Here is a 23995-nt window from a genome sequence, read left to right as displayed (position 1 = left end):
CCTTTCAAGCAGGCTCTGAGATGCAGGCTCAGGGTCAGGCTCCTGCAACTAAAGAAGCCAAACAAGCCCCGAGTTTCCCAAGTGTAATCAAAGGGATCTGTCTAAACTTTCTCAATTCCCATCTTTTTCAGGAAAAGTTGAAAGGATGCAGTTTTTCAGTTCAGTCAGGAAGCAAACCAACATCCCAGAATCAGTTAACCTGAGGCATCCTGGAGAACCCAGTCTTTGTGGGGGAAACTCCCTCTGATGACTTCTGACCTGGCATGTAACACCTCTGGGAGGAAAGACCTGCTGAGTCTGTGTCAGAAACCAGCAACCTGGTCCCTAGAAGAGGGTGAGCTTATGGAATGGAGGGTTGGACAACCTGACTGTGGGTTCGGAATAAGAAACTTGACTGTAGCTATTGGCCACCTGGTCCAAACTGGGGACCTGACAAGTCAAGGACAATTCTTGGGTCCCTGGGAGTGAGTTTCCTACTGACTTTTATGCTCTTCAGTGAGTAATAAAAAGGCAGACATGCCCTCTAAACAAGTGCTTTGCCCCAGCAGTAATGAGAACGGCAACAGCAGCCACTCCCGGGCTGGGGAGAATACGTTGCTGAGGCATTTCACCAAAGAGCAAACGGGCATCTGAGAGGGAACGAAAGTGAGCCTGCCGGTCATCATCTGACATTTTAGCAGCTTGGTGATGTGACGACTGCAAGTGGTGAAGACGAGTCCACGAGAGCTGCCACACCACGCCGAGCAGGCTGGGGCCACGGGAGGGGCAGCAAGATGCAGAGGGCCGGTGAGCATGCAGGCAGGACACCGGAAAGGGCCATCCAAAATGTTTTTGCAGAGAATACAAATGCAAGCTCGAGTTCTCGTTTTCAGGCCAGATCATTCACTCCTGAAGATACGCTGGCAAGTCACAGAGCCAAGCACGACTGACCAAGATGGCCTCGGCTCGGACCCCGGGCTGCGGACAACGAAATGTGGGGCGGGAAACAATTTAGATGACCATGACCAACAGCACACCCTGTGAAACTCAGCAAAAACCAAAGGTGGGGAAGCCAAAAACAAGTATACAGTCTTTAAAGTGCTCTTGCTTTAATGACTTCACCGTATATATGTTTATATATACTTGCCGCTACAATTTTCTAAAAATAAAACCAACATGAAAATAAATTAGGCAACAGAAAATGAAGATCAACAGAGGTTGGGGGAGAGAGCACAGCAAGTTAATATTGCAAATAATGATGACTTATGGCAGCTAAAAACAGCCAATGATGTTCATGCTCAGCTGACCCAGGAGCTCAGGGGACAGGCCACTAAGGGACACACTATGTGCTGCTACCCTGAGGGACTCAGCATGTGCAGGTGAGGGGGTATAGGAGTCAACAGCTCCACTCAGACAGCTATACCATCAGAGGTTAAGGACACCCGGTCTCTTTTATCTCTGTGCCTCCCCAAAGCTTCACCATGGCCTGAGAATTCTAGATATCCAATAAACATGTGCTGAAAGCCTGAATAAATGAGCAGGTGGCCTGGAGCATTCATTCTGCACTGAAATGCTGAGACACCCCCCCCACACACACACACACAGTGGCACTCCACTGGCCCAGGGCAGAGAGCTGGGATTGCCACCAGCTGAGGAAGGTTTGGCCTCAAGCAGCCAGGGGAAAGGCCACTGACTGAAAGGACAGTGTGGGAATGACTATCCTTGTGATCCTGAAAGTCTGACTGGATGCCAGGAATGGGCCCAATGACAGCCTGTTTTGTGCAGATACCCTAGTGTCAAATGCTAACTAGAAACTTAGTATGGGCTTTTGTAGGCCTGTGGCTTTCCTGACTAATGAGAGGTGAAGGACAACACTGAGACACTGATGAGCAAGGCTGGGCCAGAGGGGACAGGTGCAGTGGGCTCCTGTGCCCAGCGCAGGGTGAGGCAGCCTGGCAGCCAGGCAGGTGCTGTTGCTGAATGAACCAGTGCCACACCCTGCCAGCCAGCAAGTGGGTCCGGCATTAGAGAGCTGGCTTGGCCACATCCAGCTGCCCAGAAACCAAGCATTTACTCCCTACACCTGTACATACTTTAAGCACCAAGTGCTCTAGGGAGACCTGCTGAAACTGTGGTTTATATTTTCATTTCCATTACAGACCACCTCTGACTTACATAAGTGTCTGTTTCAGAATCTTCACAGTATACTTTGGATAAAGTATACTTTGATGTAAGTTATAAGCACTTTTCACTGTAAGATGATTAAGCTGGCAGATGTCTGCTCATAAACTCAGGAGAGAGCCTAATGGCAGCCCAGTTAGTGTCCTGCTGTTCTCCCATTTGCCTCAGATTATTTTATAACCAAGAATAATTTATACATTATGAATGGCAATTTTATAGCAGACTCATGGAACATTTCACATGAAGTGAAATTTTCATAAATCTGGGCTTATGGAGGTTAGGGGATGTAAAACACCATTTTTGTACCTTGTCATGGCATGAATTTGGATGTTATGAGGCTTAAGTCACACCTTCACGCACATGCCAATGTCTTACAGTCTATTTCATTATTTTACATGGAAAATCTTAATAAATTTGCATCTCCCTAACACTTTGGTTTTTTTAGCAAGTATTTTCACAAATATTCATATCATTTTCCACAACATACCTACAAAGCAGGGAGAACAGATTTCATTCACCCCAGTTGATCTAAGAAAGAAGTGAGGCCCAGATGCCACAAGTCATTTTGAACTGGGACTAGAATTGCCAGGCCTCGGGACTGCCTAGCAAGTGGCTGTCCACTATTCTACACTCCAGAATCAGCCTGGCTCCCAAACTGGTGGCATAAAGGGATTTCATTGTCCTTATTTGACACAGGTTCTCTGGGCACCAGGATGGACCATTCAATCCTGCAGATGTCAGCCAGGCAGAGCGTGGTGGCCCCTTCCCAGCCAAGCAGAGGAGGGGCTAGGCTGGCAATGTGGAGCAGGAAGCCAACACTGTGCAACGGTCCCCGCAAAGGACTCAACACAACCTGGCACACACACAGGACACCCACGAAGACTTGCTAATGAACTGGGACAGACCAGGTGGGCAGGGCCATTTCTGCCTGCCTCAGGCAGTCTAGGTGTGGGTCAGACCAGAGAGGACCTGGCAAGAGGTGGTGCTCCCCTTTCTCAAGCCTCTTAATTTTGAAGGGGGGGTTCTCAGGATGCTTCTTGAAGTGTATGTGTGGGGAGGGGGGGTTGCTCCACCTACCACGCTGTTTGTTCCCTCATCAAAAGATTTAACTGCAAGCAACAAATGAGTACCGACTCCCCCCACCCTTGAGATGCACTAAGCCTCCCTTCCCCTGGTCCTGGTCGGCTTTCAATCTGGAAGCTAGAGTGGGGGACGTTCCCCAGTGTCACCAGTTGGATTCAGCAGACACAGGGGACAGGTGAGAACACCAGTAGCAACAGCCACATGCTCAGGGCACAGCTGTGGGGTCTCCCTCCCATGCCTTCACAGCCCAGAGTGGGTACCAAGGCACACGTTATAAACTCCATTTTACAGCTGGAGAAACTGAAGCACAAAGCAGTCAGGTGACATGCCAAGGTCATGTGGCCAGTGCGTGCTAATGTTCACACACTCACATAATTAACTCCTAGCCCTTAACATTTTAACAAGATATTCTATTAAAGTAATGTTTTAGCTCCAAAACAGTAATCCTACATTTACTTCCCTCCTCTCTCTCTCCAGGGAAGGGAGTGGGGTGAGGGCGGGGAGACCAAAAATGGTTCTAGTCTTTCAAAAGAAACGTGTGCCTGAATTTCTAAAACATACAGAGATCCCTGGGTTGGGGGGATTCTAGTCTCCTCTACATTAGACTTAACAGAAAAAAAATGACGTTGTAGGACACAAAGTTTGCTACTTACATTCACTTCAGTTATAGCAATATCAACGACGCTACCAACAACAATTAAGGCATCGAAAGTGTTCCATGCATCAGTGAAATAGTGCTGTTAGGGCAAGCATTCAGAAGCCACAGACAGGAAGCACAACAGGAGAAAGAAGAAAGGGACAGTGTTACAAACGGAACGTTCGCGCGCACGGTACCCGGCTGCTGGAAAAACCGCCCTACAACAAACACGTTACAGATACATCGCCTCGGGCAGCACTGCTGACACAGGAGATAAAGACAGTTAGCGACACCTCGCTGGCCTGCCTACCAGTGGCCTGGGTAATGCCGCGAAACGGTCTGCCCTCCAAAAGCTGGTCTGCGTCTCAAAAGGCCCCGAGTGGGGCTCTACCTTGAAAAGCCTCTTTTCCGCAGTTCTTATTAGGAAATTCCTGGTTTTAGACGAAGTGAAACTGGGATCTGTGACTTGTCCAGGTGGTGCCAGTGCGGGCGGGGAGCGGAATGTGCACAGACAAAGGACAAGAGGCGGGCGGCCCCGGGCGGGCGCATACTCACGTCGGCTTCGCTGAGGGCCACGTCTATAATGCTGCCGATTACGATGAGGGAGTCAAACGTATTCCAGGCGTCACTAAAATACCCCTGGACAGAGCAGGCAGGGGGCAGACATTTATGAGCATGTATGAATGAAACGCCACACGGACCACATGGGGACACATCGGAGGCCCCGCGGCACCCATGGCAACCAGGTGGGGTGGGGGAGTCAAAGGGAGGCAACACTACCGTCCACCAGTGGAAAGGAACACGGAGGATGGTGGGCACCTGCATGTGTGAGAGAGGCTGCCCACACGCGCACACACACGCACACACACACACACGCATGCGCACACACACAGACACACACACGCCACACATGCACACACGATGCAGACCCATGGCCCCAAGCAGCACCAAACGGAGCAGAATATCTGCAGGACAGAGAGAGGCATTTGGAAACTCTGCCCTGACGCCCAGGGTGACAGGCCCAGGCCCTCACATGCTGAAGGAAGGGCAAGCGCCTCCGACTCCTTTCATAGGGACCCGTCACCCCACTTCCTTCTCTACTCAAAGAGCACTGTGAGCAGGCATTCCACACGCTCTCATTTCTGTGCAAACCCGTAACCCTTCCCCCTCCTCACCAGTCCAACAAGAATTACAAAGGGTGTGCCTGAGACAAGTTCCTGTCCTCTTAGTGCTCTCAGGGACAGGGACAAGGACAAGGGACAGGGGCAAGGGCTGACAGGGGGAGAGGCAGTGGTGCACACAGGTCCGAGGCGGAGTCCAGGCAGAGAAGCTCACTCTGGGCTATGGGGAGGGGAGCCCACTAGGGAAGCCACAGCAGGTCTCCCAGAGGAAAGGAGCACGGACGAATGAAGGTGCTCAAGGGCTCCCACTGTCATCAAGGGAAGCCCCAGGTCACCAGCAGGCTCCTCCTTGCCCCCAGCTCTTGCTCTCTCCCTCCCTCTTCACCCTCCAGGCTAAGAGAATTCCTTTCCATCCCTCAAAACCACCGCCAAGGTCTCCCCACCTCCTGACGCTTCCCCACCCCAACTCTGTCTGCCCACACTCACTACCTCCTTCAAGGTCAGATCAAATGCTCCCTCCCCGAGGGGACCTTTTCAGGGCCTCCTGACTTCTGCCCCCATCACGGTGCCTCTGCGTCTCTCTCATATCCTGATCGCTGGATCCGGGGTCTTTGCAAGTCCACCACTCTGCGGAGGACTATGCAGATGGTCCCCTCCCCTCCTTCACTAACCCCCATATCTAGTCCAGAGCCTTGAACCCAGTTAGTGCCTGACCCGTTGCAGTGTCTCTTCCTATCAGTTAAGCAACCCAGTGCTTGTTTTCTCCAGGTCCTCAAATCGTGCAACAATTCTGATGGCACAACATCCCCAAAAGTGTGACTTACAAATCTATACCCATGTGCCATACATTTTATTTCCCCTTCCGGGCTCAGCACAATAGCTCTCAATTGGGGCCTGTTGTCTCCCAACATCCCCCGGAAGGCTGAGATCCGAGGGGCTGGGCTGGGCAGCACTGCACACAGAAGCTCCAGGCTGCAAGCCCAACGGCTCTCTGTAAATCCACTGTGTCTTCTTAGAAAGTCAGAACATGTTTTGGAAATAACAATTCGATCTGAATAATACACAAAAAGGGTGTGTGTGTGCTCACTACTAGGTACGCTTCGTGCTGGATCAAGGAAACCAGAACAGAAGGTACTTTGAAGTGTCAGGTCCCATGAACTGTGATGGGATGCAGGCCCAGAGGAAGCCCTGCAGAGCCCCAGCCTCTACGGCACAATAGAAAACATGGACGAGTTGGCTGTCTTAATAGCTGGAGCGGCACGTTTACTCCAGTTACCGCTAATCACTCCAGGTGCGTGTGTGGGGGAGCTATGACACTGACTGATGATTTGGGTGTTTACAAAGTTTCGTCTTAAATAAAGCACGATTTTTCCAACCAACTGCCATGATTTCTGGCCCAGTCTTTACCTCTCTCCTCCCATCCTACAATCATAGTGCCTCAGCCACACGTTACCCTCATCAACTGCCACCTCCCAGCCCCTACCTCAGTCCTGGAACTAGTGAACAAAAGGAGTTCACCTGCACCAACCTGATGACCTGTGGATCCAAGTCCAATGGGAAGGTCTACTTAAGAAATACAGCATCCTGCACCTTCTAGATTTTCTTCTCATGGTGCGTGATTCTTGGCCGGCAAAACTGAGGAAAGATGGGCTGCTCTGAGGACTAGACTAGTGCTGCTAGCATGCCAGTCATGCTGGTCGGAGATGAGATAAGGAGCTGCACCAGGACAAAGGAGTTCACTGCTTCCTTTATCAAGGGAGTCTCCAAACGGAAACTTCAGCAGCAGCACAGGGGCACTGGGTACAGTTGTGGATGCCCCAGGCCATAGGGGGCATCCTTTAAAGGGGCATCATTTCAAAGAGAACCAAAGATACAGGTTCTCTTTGAAATGATGTGCACTGTTGCTATGGGTAACATTCAGGTGGCCGACTAGCAGCCCTGGCAGACTGTGCTCTGAGGGGCAGGGCTTGCCCTTTCCTTCGGGACTCAGCAACTCAGAAGCTAGAGAGTACCGTGATCCTTCCACTCCCCTCTAGAGAAACGGGTGTCTCAATATCATCCATGGTCATCAGTAACAGCTGAGTGCCTCCAGTGTACACATAGAACAGAAGACCAAGCACCCCTCCTCCCGTCCGTCCCGGCACACGGACAGCCCTAGCCAGGCTGCCCTGTGGGCTCTGCTGCTCCCATTAGAGTCCATCATTTACCTGCGGCCAAGCCCACCTGTGCGCTGGGTGCCAGCCCGTCACCTGCTTTGGACTTGACTCCTGAACAGCTCCTCTCTCGCTGTCCAGAATTATCAGTATTCACCTTTGGGTCATTCCCATCAGCCAACTAATGGGACTATGTGGCCCATGATGCTGTAAAAAATCACTTTCAATCAGCATGATAGGGGCCTAGCATTTGAGATCCTGGAAATTTTTGGCAATCTCATCAACTCTCTCTCCAGAGGATCCCTCACATTCTTAAAACCCTAGAAGAATACACCCCCAACCCAGGCAACAGGAGACAAGTGGGGGCAGGTGGCTGGAATCACAGGCTCCGACCAGGTGGCTCTGCTAGGTCCAGGGGAGGCAGGAAATGCCAGCCTGCCCTTTCTTCCCACATCCTGTTTCCCTGTTTAGTAGCCTCCTTTGTAATAAAATCACTGTCAAGGGAGCATGACTCAGTCCCCCACCCCTTTCCCACCAAAGTAGGGTGTAACCAGAAAAAGAGACACTGGCTTTGGCCCTCTGACAGAGGGCCCCTCTCCAACAACCTGAGCATTGACAACACATTCTTCTACTGCAGGATTCTGAGGCTAGGGTCCCTCAAGGGGAACCAGCAGCCCTACAGGCTCAGCCAGAGTCAGCCTTTATATTATCTTTTCTCCAACACTACTTGCTTGAAAAGATCAAACAAATCAGTCACTTGCAATAACATCTATGACCTGAAACAATTCTGACTCCAGACATTTAAAATCATACACCAGACTAATGTGGGCCTTGGGGCCAGGCAGCTCCATTATGTCCAAGAATTCTATTCTGATTGTCTGTCGATGCCTGTATCCTGCCCAATTGTGGGTCCTGGAAGCAGAGCCTGGATCAACAGCCAGGAGGTAGCACAGACTTGGCACACGTGGGGAGAATATTTGTGGAATGGCTACATGAGGCAACAGGAAAAGCAGGCCAAGCCCATGGCTATTTTGCTGCCTGTAGGTCCCCCCCCCCCCCCCCCGACCTGCAGATCTGAAGAGGCCTTTTACAAATACCTGCTTCTGCTGTTGATGGTGGCAGCCAGCCAGATCACTTACCAGTTTCTGCTAGGGGAGTATTTGACTCAAGGTATGACCCACAGCGCCAATTTCTCATAGAAACTGTAGCTGGCAGCCTTCTAACTAGCATAAGCTTTTCCAAAGGTCGAGTGAGGGTTTACAGGAAAACATCCACTTTTGGCCGCTCTACCCTGCCCAAATATCCTGTGGTAGAAAACCAGTACCCTCTTATGCCAAGTGGGTATCCCTACAGGGTCATCCATTTATTCCTTTCTTCATTCCCCAGTCTTTACTGAGTAGCCAGCCTGTAGCAGGCATCGTGTGACACAAAGAAGACCCCTAAGCACCTAATAACACACTGCGCGGGGAAGAGCCAACGCTGGCTGGGTTGGTAGGACGGTGTCACAGGGGAGCCAGTAGTTCAGACAGGCTACAGGATTGCAGGCAGAAGCATGTGCCATAGAAAGGTCCAGCATGTTAGCAGTGGGGGATGGGTGGGAAGCTTGGAAGGGTAGGGAGAGAGTGGCTGGAAATGAGGCAGAAACATAAACAGGCCAACGTTTAGTGGAAGACTTTGTCATTAGACTGAGAAGATTACGTTTCTCATACAATAGGTGGCCAATTCCAGAATTTCATTGGAAGAGAGGCACATCAGCTTTGGCTTTACAAAGGGAATATGTAGAAGATGAACAGAGAGGGGCTGAGGCCAGAGGCCTCACGACAGGAGACGGTGAAGCAGTCAGGGTAGCCTGGAAAGGAGGCGGGCAGTAGAGATGTGGGTCACACAGAGGTGGTCACTGAAGCCCTGGGCAGGTGAGAAGGGGATCAGGGGAGAGTTCTGAGAAACCCCAACATTAAAGGAACAGTCTGAGCCTTTGAAGTCTGATACAGAGCTCTAGTTAAGGAGAGGAGGAACTGGGCTGTTATTTTGCATTAAAATAAATCACCTACATTATATGTGATCACTGCAGAAATGAAAGGACAGTATCACATTTTCTTCCCAGGAGATGGAGAATGTCCTGTAGGAAGATTGCTAAGGTTTTCTTAATAAGCCTGCCTCCAGCCAGGGACCCTGGGGCAGGGACTGCTGTCCTGGGAGGCTGATGGGGCCAGATGCCCCAGTGTCCACTGGGCATCAGCTCTGCATGGAAGCATGTGGAGCTGTAAAACTCTCTCCTTTCCCCAAACCAGCCATTTTGGAGGTAGAAGCAAGATCAACATACTTTATGGCCTAAGACTTGGGAACAAAGTGTGGCTCTCTGGAGATAAACCCACAACCAGAGCAGGTAACCTGGCTCAAGCATGTACTGGACCGAACACCAGATGGGTGACATCCTGAAGCACAAAGAGGGGAGCCTCAGACAAATGAGACGTGTTCTTCCCCCCTTGGGGGCCAGTACTTTGGAAAAGGCCTTTCTTCATCTCCCTCCATGGAACAAGAGAATTCATCAGAGAACTCCAGCGGCTTCCCCAGGGAGCACGGGGAAAGGCCAGGGGAAAGGGGCTTATCTCTTACTCAAAACCCTAGGGCTGCAGTCAGCTCTGCAAGTCAAAAGCACAACCTAAAGTGCATGAGACCAAGGCGTAGCATGTGGGTTTCCCGTGGGAGCTGATACAACACACTAAACAGCCTGCTTGATTTGCCCTAATCCAGCAATTTTCAACCTTTTTCATCTCATGGCATGCATAAACTAATCACAAAAATTCTGTGGCACACCCAAAAATATATTTTTTGCTGGTTTGACAGAAAAATAGGTATAATTTTGCTTCATCCGCACTGAATGGCCATTATTGTGTTGGTTGTTAAAGGAAAAGAGGTCAGTGCCCCTGACTAAACAGTCAGGTATCACATGTTTTACAAATTCTTGCAACATGAGGGTTGAAAATTGCTGCCCTAATCCTTGGCTCTGAGGCTTCACACCGCCTTGTACTCTTACCTCACTCAAGCTCAAATCAACGCTTCCCACACAGTGCACCTGCCTCCCCATCAGGAAGCTCCCAGCTCTGGGTTTCCTATGTCTCTCTGTCCACCCTTAGCCCTTCCCCTTATAGAGGCCAGGTGACCTCTTCTGATGGGTCCCAGGACCATGTGCCTCTAAATGTCTCCCTCTCAGGAGGCTCCATTTCTCAGTCAGGCTCTTGGATATGAAAGTCCTCAGGGTCAGGTTTCACCTTCTAGCCTACCAGGAAGGGTCTTGTCTGACTCACTGTCTGCATTTGAATGACAAAACAGCTGTGACCCAGGCTCCCCTCACAGAGATGCTGAGGCTCTTCTAGAAGGTGTAGCCCTCACTGTGGAAACTGCTCCCCCAAGGGGCCTGTTACAAAGCTCCTTACAGGAGAAAGACTTTCCTAAGATGAGACTGATGGGCCAGGTTTCCCACCCTCCGTCCCACGTGGCCATCTCCTCAAGAATCTTCCCTCTGCAGCTTCCACAGCATGGTCCCTCAGCCAACTGCCCCTCTGCTGGGAGGGAGGGAGGGAAGGAAGGAGGGCCCTCACCTCACAGACCCCTCTGATTGGTGTTGACAATGAAGAGAAGAAAGGATTACTCAGGGAGTGCTCTAAGCAGAACTTTGCATCTATCTTGGTGAAGTGATTATCCCCCACTCTCCTGGCACAAAACAGCATGAAATCCTCTCCCCTGGCTTTGGTGAATGCAGCCTCAGAGCTCCCCAGGCACAGAGAGGCTGCTATAGCTGTTGCAAAATTTCTCAGTTGCAAATCTAAGATTGTCTTATGCTATGAAAATATCTTGCTAAGTAAAACTACAAAGCAGCACACTTTCTAGCGGAAATCACTCATTTTAAAACTCTGGTTGATCAGTACTGATTATAAATTTTCCCTTAGTATCTTCAGTCTGTTAATAGGCCACTGAACTCCCCCTGCCCCCCCAGGTTTGGTATCAGCAATTTACTAGGCAGAGCAATGTGCAATGAACCATTGATGCAACAGCCTGCTACAGGATACACACTCACACTCACACACAGTCACTAACACACATGCACACATACGAACACATACTTGCACACATTAACACACATACACGCTCACTCACGGACACACTCATACTCACATGCACTGAGACATGCTCACTCGCACACTCTCACACACACTAACATACACACAAACACACACAAACTCACGTACACTAACACACTCACACACACTAACACATCCACACTCACACACATGCCATGGGCAAGTGGGCCTTCTCTTCAGCCTAGAACAAGCAAGCTTTTAAAAACCTCAGGGCAGAACACCAGGTGAGGGAAGACATGGCCCGGGATCTGGGAAATGCCCCATAGATACAGTCCGTGTTGCATTTCTCAAGGATTTCTGATGTTGTTACTTTGCAAACTTTTCCATCAATCCAGAAAAATATTATTCAAAGTAGTAAAGGTGAGAGGGAAGCAAACCAAAATCCCCAAAGGAAATTGAGATGAATTTGGAAAAGGGGAGGATGTTTGTATGTGTAGATATGGACAAGTCACAGTAAATAACACCTGGCCATGCAGAAAGTGCCAACTCGGACCCCACTGCAATCACCCCAACTGGTCACTTACAAGTGTCCTTTCTTTTGGGTCCACAAAGAGCTGATAAAGATTGCATAGAAATTAATTCAAATTAAAGAAAGGAACAGTTTTGAATTAGAATTCCATGTGACTATGGAGCATGTAAAATCATTTCACAATCCAAGTCTTAAATTAGTCTTGCCAGATACCTTACACACAGGTGAGCCAGTAACTGGGTCACTGAACTTGTCACTGTCTAACTGACAGTTTGGGGCTTTGCTAGAAAAGAATCTAAGGGTCAAATGTCCCACAGCTCAGCCAGGACTTGCTGCTCTGTCTAGGATTTTGGAACAAGGGAACATCATTAGTTGAAGATGGTGGCGGTGGCCACAGAAACAGTACTGACACATCTGCAGCCTGGTACTACCTGCCAGGCACTCTCCTAGGCATGGCACACCTAGGAATTCTTGACTCCTCATAGCACCCTGTGAAACAGGACTACGGGTCTTCACTTTATGGATGAGGAAACTGAGGCACAGAGCAGTAAGGAACTTGTTTGGTGAGCTAGTGGAGAGCAGGGATTTGAATCCAGAACCATGCGTGCTCTTCGATGCCGTCCTATCTGCCTCGTACACTACAACACAGTGAGGCATGTGAGATGAATTCACTCCCTCCCAAAGGAGACAGAGTATGCTGAGTTGTCCAACACAGTTTAACACATTTCATGTCTTGTTTTGCCTTAAAGTGAAAATTTTCTAAAGTAAATAAACAAAGAATGGTAGAGCTATGAGAGGTCTGCAGCTGGTAGACTTTTCCATAAAGGGTGAAAAAGATGCTGTAGACCAAGAACACATAAAACCTAAGGCTTTATCCTAAAATCTAAGAGTAAAATCAGGGCCAAATTCTTTCTGATGGGTTATGTTTAAACAATTTCTCCAGTGCTTCAGTAATGAAGCAAGTCTCCCTGAGACAGCCTGACACATGCTGTTCTAGAAACAGAAAACCAAGTTTAAAACAATCTCTGCTCCGCCAATTCCCAATTCTCTCCTCCCTTCTTTTCTTAGAATTGTTTTTATGAGGTTTTGTTTTTGCAGATTTACGTTCCCATATGTATACAGATGCCCTAATCAGATTTTAATGTTCTCAGGTGATAACCTAGTTAGCAGCGAGAACAATTCTGCATAATCACTAACACAAGACTAACAGGAAGCGGGTGCTTCTCGGGGATGATGCAGCAGCCTGAGAAGCGGTTTCAGCAACTCACCTTAGGTTTAAACGCAATGACTTTCAAAACCATCTCGACAGTGAACACCCCGGTGAAGACCATGTTCAGAATGTCCATGGCGTCATTAAACATCTTGGACTGCTCGTAGTGCTGCGGATGAAGACAGAGGCACAGTTCTCAGAGGCTCCTTCCAGACCTGCAGAAGGGGGCTCCCCAGCCCTCTGCTCCCTGCAGGTGCCCATGGACACAGATGCACCCTCCACAGTCCAGCACCCTCCCCAATGATCCCACTGGCACTGCGAGGTCACAAGCCCTTCCCACAAAGGGCAGGGGGGCCTTGACAAGATGAGGATGACTGGATGATGAAGGAGAAAGACACCAATTTCCTCTGCTCCAGATAATAGGAACCCAGCCCTCCTCCTGACAGGGTCTATACTCAGGGCCATGACCCAGGCACAATGCAGAATCCACCCAAATGTCAATGAATAAAGGTAGGATTTGGTTAGGGGCAAACTTTATGCCATGTAGTTCTATATTCAAATAAAAGGCAGTATTATCTTGACTTCCCACTTTCACCTACATCAACCCATGGTCCTTCTCATGCATAAAGAATTCTTACATTTGAGGAAGTGCCAGGAAATTTATTGTTGGCTGTCTTTAGATCCATTTTCTAGACAGCACTGGGAGTTGGTGTGCTCAGGTTCTTAAAGTCACTGAAAACTGAATCTAGACCTTGGTCTTTGCTTCTTGCCCTAGCGCAACCAGACAAACTGCTGGAAAGGCTAACTGTTAATTCTATTAATTACACTGTTTGTATTAAATATATAGAATTATATTACACTGCAATCCAGCTTGGCCCACTGATGTGAGTTGTACTCCTTGCCCCCAACGTGAGCAGGGAATAGCTGCAACGCAGGTCCAACTCCACACTCCATGAACGGGAAGACTCCCTGCCGCACCCTGGGAGCTCCTTGAGGACAGGAGTGGGACTCACGTGTTGTCTTTCAACATTGGGTGCTTACTCTGTGACAGGCCCCCAGCAAAGTGCCTGACACACATTATCCAGGATAAACTTTATATCCGAGGCAGGTATAAGGGACTTCCCGTTTTACCCATAAAGAAAGCAGGCTCAGGGGATGTCAATAACTTTCCCAAGGCTGCCCTGCTGGTGAGGAGTCGAGTCAGGATCAGAACCCCTCTGTCCAACTCCACACGGACAGAGCTTCAGTCCTCAGCCACTCCCTGGCCACAGGAGGCCCCCGGTAAAAGTTCATAGAACAATGCTTCGGCTCCATGGAAATGTCACCTAAGGCCACACTACACAGACACTCTCTTCTACAAAGCTCTTAAACTCCTCCCGCGATGACTGTTAGCCAAGAATGGGACTCTGACCAAACCACAGTCCAGACCCATCAGAAAACCAAACCCATCCTCTTGTGAGGAGTTGGGGGGCACAGGACCGTGCGAGGGCCTGGACGTGATCCCCACTTCCATGTGTCCCCACTTTACCTGCATGGCCAAGCAGAGTGTGTTGAGCATGATGAGGACAAACATCATGTATTCGAACGGCGAGGAGTTCACCACATACCAGAACTTGTACTGGTAGGGGTTTTTGGGGATGTATCTCCGCACAGGGCGCGCTTTCAAGGCGTATTCCACACACTGACGCTGCAACGGCAGAAAAGAGCAAGCAGGGTCCTGAGCACATCCTACAGACCGGACGCGGCTCTCACCTGCTCCAAAAGAGCAGGCGCAGCACCTGCTGGGAGGGACCCAGGCCCGAGGGGAAAACTACTTGGCAACCACCATAGACACCACTAGACGTCAGGGATAAAGGGCCCCCAGCTCCATCACCTCTTCCGATCCTTGCAGCAACCTGGGGATACCCAGATCCCCCAGTCTGCTTCCATTTTACTTATTACAAAATGAGCCCAGAGCTGCAAACGGCTCGCCTGAGGTCGCACAGTGCACAAGCAGAGATGTGAGGCCTCGCCCCAGTTCTCATTCCTGCCATTCCTCTACGCCAACAGGTTACATGTGTAGTTCTCCTGCCCATGCCCGTCCTCCAGGAAAGAAAACCACGTCATGAGAGGTACGGAAATCCCCAAGAACCAGAGGGGCTGGGTTCACTGCCCGAGACTGGAGCCCATGGCTGCTCCAGGATGGACGCACGGGAGTTGCCTCTCAGGAGCCACAGTGCGTTAACTGTGAGCGTCTAATGGTGAGCTGGCTACGTGCCCATCTGGGAGCTTTTGAGGCTCAGGAGCTTGTGGTGTCCTCAGACCTCCGGGTCAGTAATGATGGCCAGAGCACTATCCTCCCCTCTCACTCTGGGGCTGCGACTGGTCCACCCCTTGCAGCAAGCCCAGGGGGAGCCTCCAGCCCTGACAGCTCACCAGCAGGCCCTGCCTGCTCCCAGGCTCAGACCTACTCCCATTCTTCTGCTTGGATTCTGGGTTCTGACTTCAGACAGGCTCCCTCTTGTCTAGGCCCTGGCCCTGCTGTGACCTCACATGGTGACCGGGAGCGACCCCCAATCTGAGCCTGCTCTGGACCTCGGGCAGCAACATAATGTCAGCTCTGCTGCTGCCTGGCTGGTCTGGGCCTTGCCCCAACACTTTATCCTCAGTAGGGGTAAGGAGTGGGGCCAGGCCTCCCTCTGACTGTCACTGATGGAATCTGCAGAGATGTCCTGACAACTCAAAGAAACATCATCCTAGAAACCAAGCCAGCACCGTCCTCACGTTTCCCCCAGTAAGTGTGGCTGCAGCCGAGACAGACAGACTGCCTCGCCACAGCCACTTCCCCCAGGAAGCCCAGGCTGGCAGACTAGTCTTGCTCACTCTGCCATAACCAAACCGAGATGCTGCTGATAGAGGACCCGGGGGAAACTCCCAGAGCAGAATCTCCATCTAACGATCTCTGAAGGCTGAAAGGGACCTCTAAAAGCAACTCCTGAATGCCTTCAATTTAGAGATGAAGGAGCAAATCCAGAGGGGACCAGGGATGGGCCCACAGTGCCAGAGCAGGAGCAGGTAGAACAGGCCCAGAAGGCAGGTTACTTGGCTCCCTTGGATCACCACACAATCAGAGCCAAAGCCCCTGCTTCTATTGCGTTGTTAAAACAAGGTGCTAGATAAAGAGAGATTGATGCCAGTGCACTCTTAGTCCCAAGTTTCAAGTTAGTGACTTTTCCTGTGGTGTGGTAGTGCACTTCCTCGTAAGTTAGCAGTTCTCAACCAGGGGACATTTGTTACCAAAAACCGGGGTTGGGACGGGTGTGGGGGAGAGGAATGGGGGGAGTGCTACTGGAATCTAGTGAGTAGAGGCCGGGGACGCTGTTAAACACTCTACAAAGCACAACAAGAACTGTCCGGCCTACAGTGCCAACAGTGCCGAGGTTGAGGAGATAAAAGACTATCTGTCATTAGGAACCCTGGGAGCATCACTGGTGCTTTCTGGAGCCTTGTCACACTACCCGACAAGCCTGAGAGCTGTCACTGGTGGGTCAAGACCACAGAAGGTGGCCCAAGCACCTCTCTGACTTCTCATCTACAGGTCTGGGGGTGGGTTCCACAATTACGAAGTCACATCTGTATCTCAAGAACCTAACTTTCAACAGCAATGACTCAGACATGCCGTGGGTGTGCTCTGAACGGGGCCCGAAGCCCAGGGACAGACACGGGGTCTGTGCACAGGGAAACCATCAAAAGAGAAGCCATTCCCCTCCTGCTCGAGCGACGGAAGCCCAAACAGCGTGTGACTTTAACCTGATTTTTGTCCAGCTCACAGTTCTTATACTCTTTTTCTCCCTGCTCCTGGAATGTGACAATGACGAAACCCACGAAGATGTTCATCATGAAGAAAGCGACGATGATGATGTAGATGATGAAGAAGATGGAGATCTCTACGCGGTAGTTGTAGATCGGGCCGACGTTCTCTCCGTGCGAGTCGATGGCTTTGTACAGCAAACTGGAGAGCAGAAGGACCAGATGAGCACTGCCAGCCCTGCTCAGCCCAGCCCAGGTAGCCCAGCCCTATGGCCTTCCCAGGTGTGTCCCTCTTCTGAATGCCAACATGGGCACTGACCGGCACACCCCTCACTGGAGCTCCCTCCCCCAAGGCCCCTAGACACAGGCAGGTCTCTGAGGCACCCTCCTTAACCTGCTCAGTACCTAGGTGGGGGGTACCTGGGATGTATTTGTGATTGGTGTTTGAGGACTGAAAAACAAGATTTCACAAATATTCAATCACGCTCCTTCCCATTCATAGGTAGGAGAGAGGAAGAAAGTCTCATGTAGACACTGGCTGAACTGAAAATTATACACACTGGCAAAGACAATAGCAAGCAACCATGGATTTCTAAAAACTCAGAGCTTCCCTAAACTGAAATACACACTTAATTAAATACAGGCCTAGCAGAACTCAACAGGAAGAGAGGAAATTACAATAAAACCCCCAAGTTAAATTCAGCCCCATTCTGATGCAGAGTCAATACTTCCTGGGCACCCAGTCCCTGGGGGCACTGTGCTATACACCTTCGCATCCATCTGGAAAGGGGGACATCACTGTCACCCCCATCTGATGGAAGCTCAGAGAGGGATCTAAGTGCCCAAGGGATACTCTTCAGGGTCAGAGCGAGGAGTTGAGCCCAGCTCCTCTGAGCCCCAAGTCCCAAACTTATTCATTTCCCCTCAGCTCCACCCTGATTTGCTCAAGCACCGTGTTTGAAACCTAAGACTCAAAACCTCCATAGAGTAAAAGATATTATTCCATGCCTCTTCTCTCTTCAGGACCAATTCTCTAATGAAAGGCCCTGCCTAGCCATCCTTTACCCCACAGGCACTCTTGTAAAGCTCTCCGACACTCTCATGCATCCAGAGGGTTCTGCCAGCCTCAGAAGACCAACCTGTCCACCTTTTGCAATTTCTCTAGGCATGGGAAGTTGATATTCAGGACTCCATCTATGTATCTATGCTCTGGTGGCAGGCGCTAGAGGTGGGGTGGGGCATCGGAGAGCAGACAGTAACAGAGGTACAAGAGACTCTCCTTTTGTATTCCACCTCCTTCCTTCCTTCCTTCCTTCCATTTTTCTTACTCTGCCCATTAAAATCCTAGCCATTCTATTCTGCACATCTGTGACACACCAGACCCTCCTGCCTGGTTTGATTGCCTGACACTCTCATTGAATTTGGGCTTTGAAAGGAGGAACCGTGTCGAGATAACTGCTTCTTCCACGGTGCCTAACAGAGCATGTTACATGGAGCTGGTATCAAGAGCACATTTTATGAATGAGCAAGTGAGTGCCTCAGTGAAAGACATAGTACAATGGCAGCCATCCATGCTTGGCACATATTAGTACTAGGGATGAATGGATGAATGGTTTGGGACACTACCAAGACCCTCTTTAGTGTAATGGCAGCTTTAATGACACAGCTACCAATGAGAGTTGGCATGACAAAGGCCTCTGAGGACTCCACATTTCCATCCAGGGGTGTTCCCCAGGAGCCTGCTGAGATGAGCCCCCTGCCTAGGAGCTATGCCCCTCCCCCACTTCCCAAATCTGAGAGTCCTGTCAGCTGGCCACAAATGTTAATCCTTTGCCTAATCAGACAAAGGGGCCCTGTGGGCCAAGAAGTGATTGATAAATGGCCCAAAGTTTAAAAGTCAAAGAAAAAGCCTGCAACTGTGGAGAAAAGCAACAGGGCTCAGGAGAGCTGGATCGGCCTAGACTACCCTCACTGCAGATGTTCGTTCTCTGTACTTACTCAGGCCAGCCCTCAAACGTGGAGACCGTGAACAGTGCCATCATAGCCGAAAGGACATTGTCAAAGTTGAAATCGCTATTTTGCCAGATCCTCTCACGGACCACAGGGTTATCAACCTCCCCATCCTTGTAGAATATGAAAAGCCCCCTAGAGAAAAGAAATGTGAGTCATCTTAGCCTGACATGAAATCGGTCAAGGCTACCCCAGCCCCACACCTGCAGGCACAGACACGCTCGGTCTGCCAGCCAGGCCATGAGCACTGCACCGTCTGGGTGCCTCCTACTCCAGTCCTGCATTCAATCTACTCTCCAGTTCACATAACCAGTGAACAACTACTAGTTTAATGAGTATTCTTCAGAGCAACTAGGCAGATACTGGCATAGGCCGGATAACAAATGAAAACAACCAAACAATAAACATCTCCCATATGCAATGGGCTCAGGGTGTACACTGAAGAGTCGAAAGCTTTGGCTGTGGAGAATTCCATAAGCTCTGGAAACCAGCCCAGGTATCCTCTTAGCTGCACTTTAGTTTTAATCGAATTCCTTCTCTTTATACTAACAATATCCCCCAGTGTTTTTTTTCCAGAGACGTCTGTAATTTCTGGAACACTGTATTTCTCATAGAATTTCATTTCTGGAAGGAGTCCAATGTCTTTATTTTACAGATGAGGAAGCAGAGACTTAAAGAAGGGTGGGTGTCTTCACGCTGCTGCTGCTCCGCTGTTCAACTCCAGGGGGCACCCTCCAGCCCACAGGCCATGCGAATGGTGCCCCTGGAGGAGCAGAGCCACAGTCACAGGACACTTGGTGCTCTCTGACTGCACCTTCTGCTAAAGAGAAACCCCAAACCAGTGCAGGCAGCCAGATCTCAGCTGGTGACATCTCAAAAGGATGGGGAAACGGGGACTTCTGCACAGCCTTAGACTTCAAGCAATGGTTCCCACATCTGCCTTCACATTCTTCTGCATGGCCTGGGATAAGAGGCATGAGTATTTCCCACCTTCTCTCTCCTCTGCCTGTTCTAGTGAATGGAAATGTGGTGGCAGGAAACCTACCAGAAGATGGTAGCCAGCATCTGAATACCAGGGAGTTGAGCTCTGAGTTCTGGTTTGGGGAAAAATTACCCATGTGGCTGTAGAGTGAGCTTCCTGGGGCATTTAATAATTGTTATTTTAGGGTTTAGTCCCCCCCCCCTCGCCCCCAGTTTACAGATTCTGTACCAAACATTAAAAGCCATCTACCTATCGTTCTTCCAAATTCCTCACTCCTGTGCTTAGGACACTCACCTGCATTCTTCGGGGTTACTTTTGGCTTCATCTGTGCAGCGATAGAACTTTCCCTGAGTACAAAACAGACAGACAGTCAAATGCAAGCTTGTCCCCGAAGAGATCATCCAGGCCTCGTGCTCCAAGGCACGTCCCTGTACCTTGAACAACTGGACCCCGATGCAGGCAAACATGAACTGCAGAAGGGTGGTGACGATCATGATGTTGCCGATTGTCCGGATGGCCACAAAGACGCACTGGACGACGTGCTGGGGAGAGAGCAGCAGAGGATGGAGGGGAGAGCTAATACCAGCCGAGATTGTCTATGTGTATGCGCATCTGTATATGATTGCCTGACTTTGCAGTGCTCTATTTCTGAGTAGTTATCTGTGGGGAGTTACCCCCAGTGCACCATGGCTGCCTGGGAAGAGCACCCTGTATGTGGGTCCCATCTTGGTCTCCTGCCATGGGGTGTAGCACTGCCTGGCTGGCACCCAGGCCCACAGGATTCCCCACCCCATAAAAGAACGTAGGAAAATGCAAACCCTCTGAGCTTTCATACAACCTGCATGAGAATAGATTTAAAGACGAAAGTAAACACTATTAATAATAAAAAAGTAATAAGTGAACAGTAATCACATAAAGAAAATATTTTAAATAAAGAAAAATAAAATAGTAACAGTTAAAAATGGTATCAGCACTTGGCAGAGGCAGCCCAACTGGGTAGAAATGTCCTTTTCAAACCTATAATCTACTTTAAAATCCATCAGGCCTCACCCCAGCTCTGGCCCAGGAAAGTCAGTAATTATAGCTAACCCCACCAAAGAAAGCCCAGCCTGCAGGAGAGAGGCCCAAACCTTCAGTCCTTTTGCTCTGTTGATTGCCCTGAGCGGCCTCAGGACCCTTAAGACCCTGAGAATCTTCACAACGGAGATGGCACTGGATCTAAGGAAAAAAGGGGGGGGGGGGAGGAACAGAGGGAGGAAAGGAAGCAGAATGTATTAGAGTTGGACAAAACGCTTTGAGATTATTACACTTGGCTTACACTTGGCTTTTCCCAGAGACTCGCAGATGATCATGACCACAATCCATGGAGCCTTCTAGGCCAGGCCCACTCACAGAGGCCCCCAGTCAGGTGCACAGTGACCTTGGGAGACACAACTGAGGAAATTTACTTTGCTCTTTTCACTCAATGTAAACACTCGGTAGTACTGGGCTTTTAGGCTTCAGTTTCATTTTCTAACTTGGAGCCCTGGTGTACTGCTTTGGTGCTGGGCTTTGCTGGGCTTCAAGGAGTCCACTGTTTGGTGGGAGAGACCAGCAGTCACAACCCCGTGAGGCAGGTATGACAACACAGGTGATGCAATGAGGGGAGCATCACTCCGGGGAGCCCGGGAAGGCCCCCTAGTGGGGTGATGTCCAGGTGAGTCCAGGGGGAGTGAGGGTTAGCTAGACAAAGGGGGAAGGGGCTGCAGGCCCAGAGTGTCAGGTAGGCAGGTCCTGTATGAGAGAGTGCAGCTCATTTAGCAAGGCAGGTGGCTGGGTGTGGAGTAAACACCTGCTGGGGAGGCAGTGGACAAGGGCTGTGGCTGGAGAGGGCAGGCACAGCTGGGAGTTTATAAAAGTTGCAAAGATACTGATTAGAATGCCCTTCGAAACTGCAACTACATGGCTCTCTCCCCTGGGAGATGGTGGGAGGTGAGCAGGACTACTACCATAGAGGGCTATGTTTTAGGCAGGGGCCTTAATCTTCCGAGGGGACAGAGCCTTTCCATGCACCTTTGGCTCAGAGGTGTGCATGCATGCTCCCATACAGGGAATACTGACGGTCAGCACTGAGCAGTGGTGCTTAGACATCAGCAGGAAAGCAAGGCCACCTCTGGGCATTCCCATTGGAGCCTCTGCCCCAGACCCAGCTATGGCAGGCAGGCAGGGAGCAGCTCAGGCTATTCCCACCAGAAATCTCTCAATGCCATGAAGGGGACCTGGGGCCCTGACTTGCTGGGGGCAGTCTCAGACCCCTCCTCACTGAAAATTTTAGAAGCCAAAAGAAAAGGGTCATATATCCTGGAGATCAAGGGAAGCTTCACTATCCAAGTAGAAAGAGCTCCAAGAGACCACCTAGCCCATGCCCCTCCCATACAGATGGGGAACCGAGAGGATGCCCTCAAGGCCCTGGGGCCAGCCCCTGGAGGAAGCTCAACTAGAACTTGGCTTCTTCAACTCACTGTTGAAAGCAAATATCACAGAGAGTAATAAGCCCAACCCAACAATGGGCATGAAAGGAAAAAGAGAAACACAAGGAAGCATGAAGCGTCCCAGTGCTTTCTGGCATGAGACAAATTAAGCTTTCCCAGGTAACTAAATGTGATTATTAAAATGATACCTCGCCTTTATAAATAGTGCTAAAACTCATCATGTGAACCATCCTGCCCAGCAGTCCTGTGTGTAAACACACCCACATCCCGGATACTTACTGGATCCCAAATGACACCAGAGACACCCCGACCACCAGCATATCCAGCAGGTTGAAGTAGTTCCTGCAGAAGGCCCCTTTGTGGAGGAAAGCTCCAAAGGTCGTCATCTACAAGCAGAATCATGGGTGAATTTACTGGTTTTCTCCCCAGAGGAAGAGAAACCTGGGCTCTTCACAAATCGTGAGGAAAGTCTATCTTAATTAACAAGAGTGTATTATGAAGCCAGAAATGTAAACCATCAGGGCTGAGCACCTGAATAATTTGTTCAAAAATGGAAATCAGGCAGCTCACTTTGGGGACATATTACAAGAAGAGAACAATTTAGACTTTATTACAGCAACAACAAATTTAAAATATGAATAACATTGGCATGTCCAAAGAGCCTGTCTCAGGAGAGAGGCCACGTGACCACACTTGCTGCCGAGACAATTTGGCTTCCCCACACACTGCTGGCTCTGGCCCTCTGAGTCCCCAGATGAGCCTACACTGTTCCAACCCACAGGGCTGGAAAAGCACTGGGGTCCAGTACTCACCGGCTCTGTCTACACAGAAAGGAGCACTTTTCCAGGGCGGCCCCTTCCTGCCCCTAACGGTCCTTAGTGATACATCCACTTTAAACAGCTCTTTCAGCTCTTACTCTAGCTGGACAAGGTGTGGCTGGGAAGCCGTCACATGCATCTCTCCTAAGTCGGTCTCACTGCTCTCTAGTCACAGGCCACGTGCACCTGGAGCCCACACTGTGGGTGCTCCAGTGAAGTTTTACTGGTGGTGGAAAAGGAGTTTAGTGAGGAAGTTCCCCAGAGTGGAAACAGCAAAATACAAAGAATTCACTCTTTACATTAAAATTTTTTTTCAAAAAGTGGGAAGGCTCAGATAAGGAGAGGAGAGGAGAGACAGAGTTGGGAACTAATAAAATTGGACCATATGAAATTGCCAACACTCAACCTTTCCTGACCTACAAAAACGTCAATTTCATGTGTTAAACCAAATAACCAAAAAACCTTCCAAATTTCTCCAAGGCCACCAGAAACCACCATTTTAAATTTTGGGTATGTCTTGGTGAATCTCCACTTTCTCAATCCTTCTTGTTGTGGCTTATTTTCCACTCTCTAAAATACTTTCAATATGAAGAATGACTTGGAAGATTTAACTCATTGAGGCAAATATACAGAAATCGAAAAGCATTATTTTTTTCTTTTAAATAAACCTGTACCTCATTTGCCCCAAAGCCCAAAAGTAACCGTATTCACTTAACAACTAAGACATGTGGAAAGTAAAATAAAACCTCAATTAACCAGGCTAATCAACTAAGAACATCCCCCATTTAACTTGAGGGAGAGAAGAAAATTTTTTTAAAAAGCAGCTGGGATCAAGCAAAGGCCAGATGAGTGTCCTCGCACCCCACGCCCACCCCCTGCCTTCTGCACCTGTGCTCCTTACTGTGGAGACGGCTGTTAGAATCTGCTCACTGACCCAGACATGAGCCTGA

The 23995-nt window shown here is 49.7% G+C and overlaps 1 protein-coding gene across 4 annotated transcripts in view; it reads right to left on the bottom strand.

Annotated features, from left to right (window-relative positions):
* CACNA1D (calcium voltage-gated channel subunit alpha1 D) overlaps positions 1-23995 on the bottom strand; it is a 286732-nt gene that overhangs the window by 40729 nt on the left and 222008 nt on the right. For 3 of the 4 annotated variants that reach the window (XM_087825031.1, XM_087825030.1, XM_087825032.1), the window contains exons 22-30: positions 22507-22613; positions 20887-20974; positions 20191-20298; positions 20051-20103; positions 18763-18909; positions 16765-16966; positions 14504-14662; positions 13034-13144; positions 4436-4519 (exon numbers count right to left, since the gene is read on the bottom strand). In XM_087825031.1, the coding sequence (XP_087681157.1) occupies positions 4436-4519; positions 13034-13144; positions 14504-14662; positions 16765-16966; positions 18763-18909; positions 20051-20103; positions 20191-20298; positions 20887-20974; positions 22507-22613 (1059 nt within the window). Of the gene's footprint in view, positions 1-3896; positions 3981-4435; positions 4520-13033; positions 13145-14503; positions 14663-16764; positions 16967-18762; positions 18910-20050; positions 20104-20190; positions 20299-20886; positions 20975-22506; positions 22614-23995 lie in introns of all 4 variants that reach the window. The other variant, XM_087825033.1, reaches the window with a different exon arrangement.

The sequence above is a fragment of the Miniopterus natalensis genome, chromosome 15 (genome assembly GCF_054644295.1).
Source record: "Miniopterus natalensis isolate mMinNat1 chromosome 15, mMinNat1.hap1, whole genome shotgun sequence".
NCBI lineage: Eukaryota > Metazoa > Chordata > Mammalia > Chiroptera > Miniopteridae > Miniopterus > Miniopterus natalensis.
The sequence above is the reverse complement of the archived record's forward strand: the minus strand, read 5'-3'. Positions and strand labels throughout refer to the sequence as shown.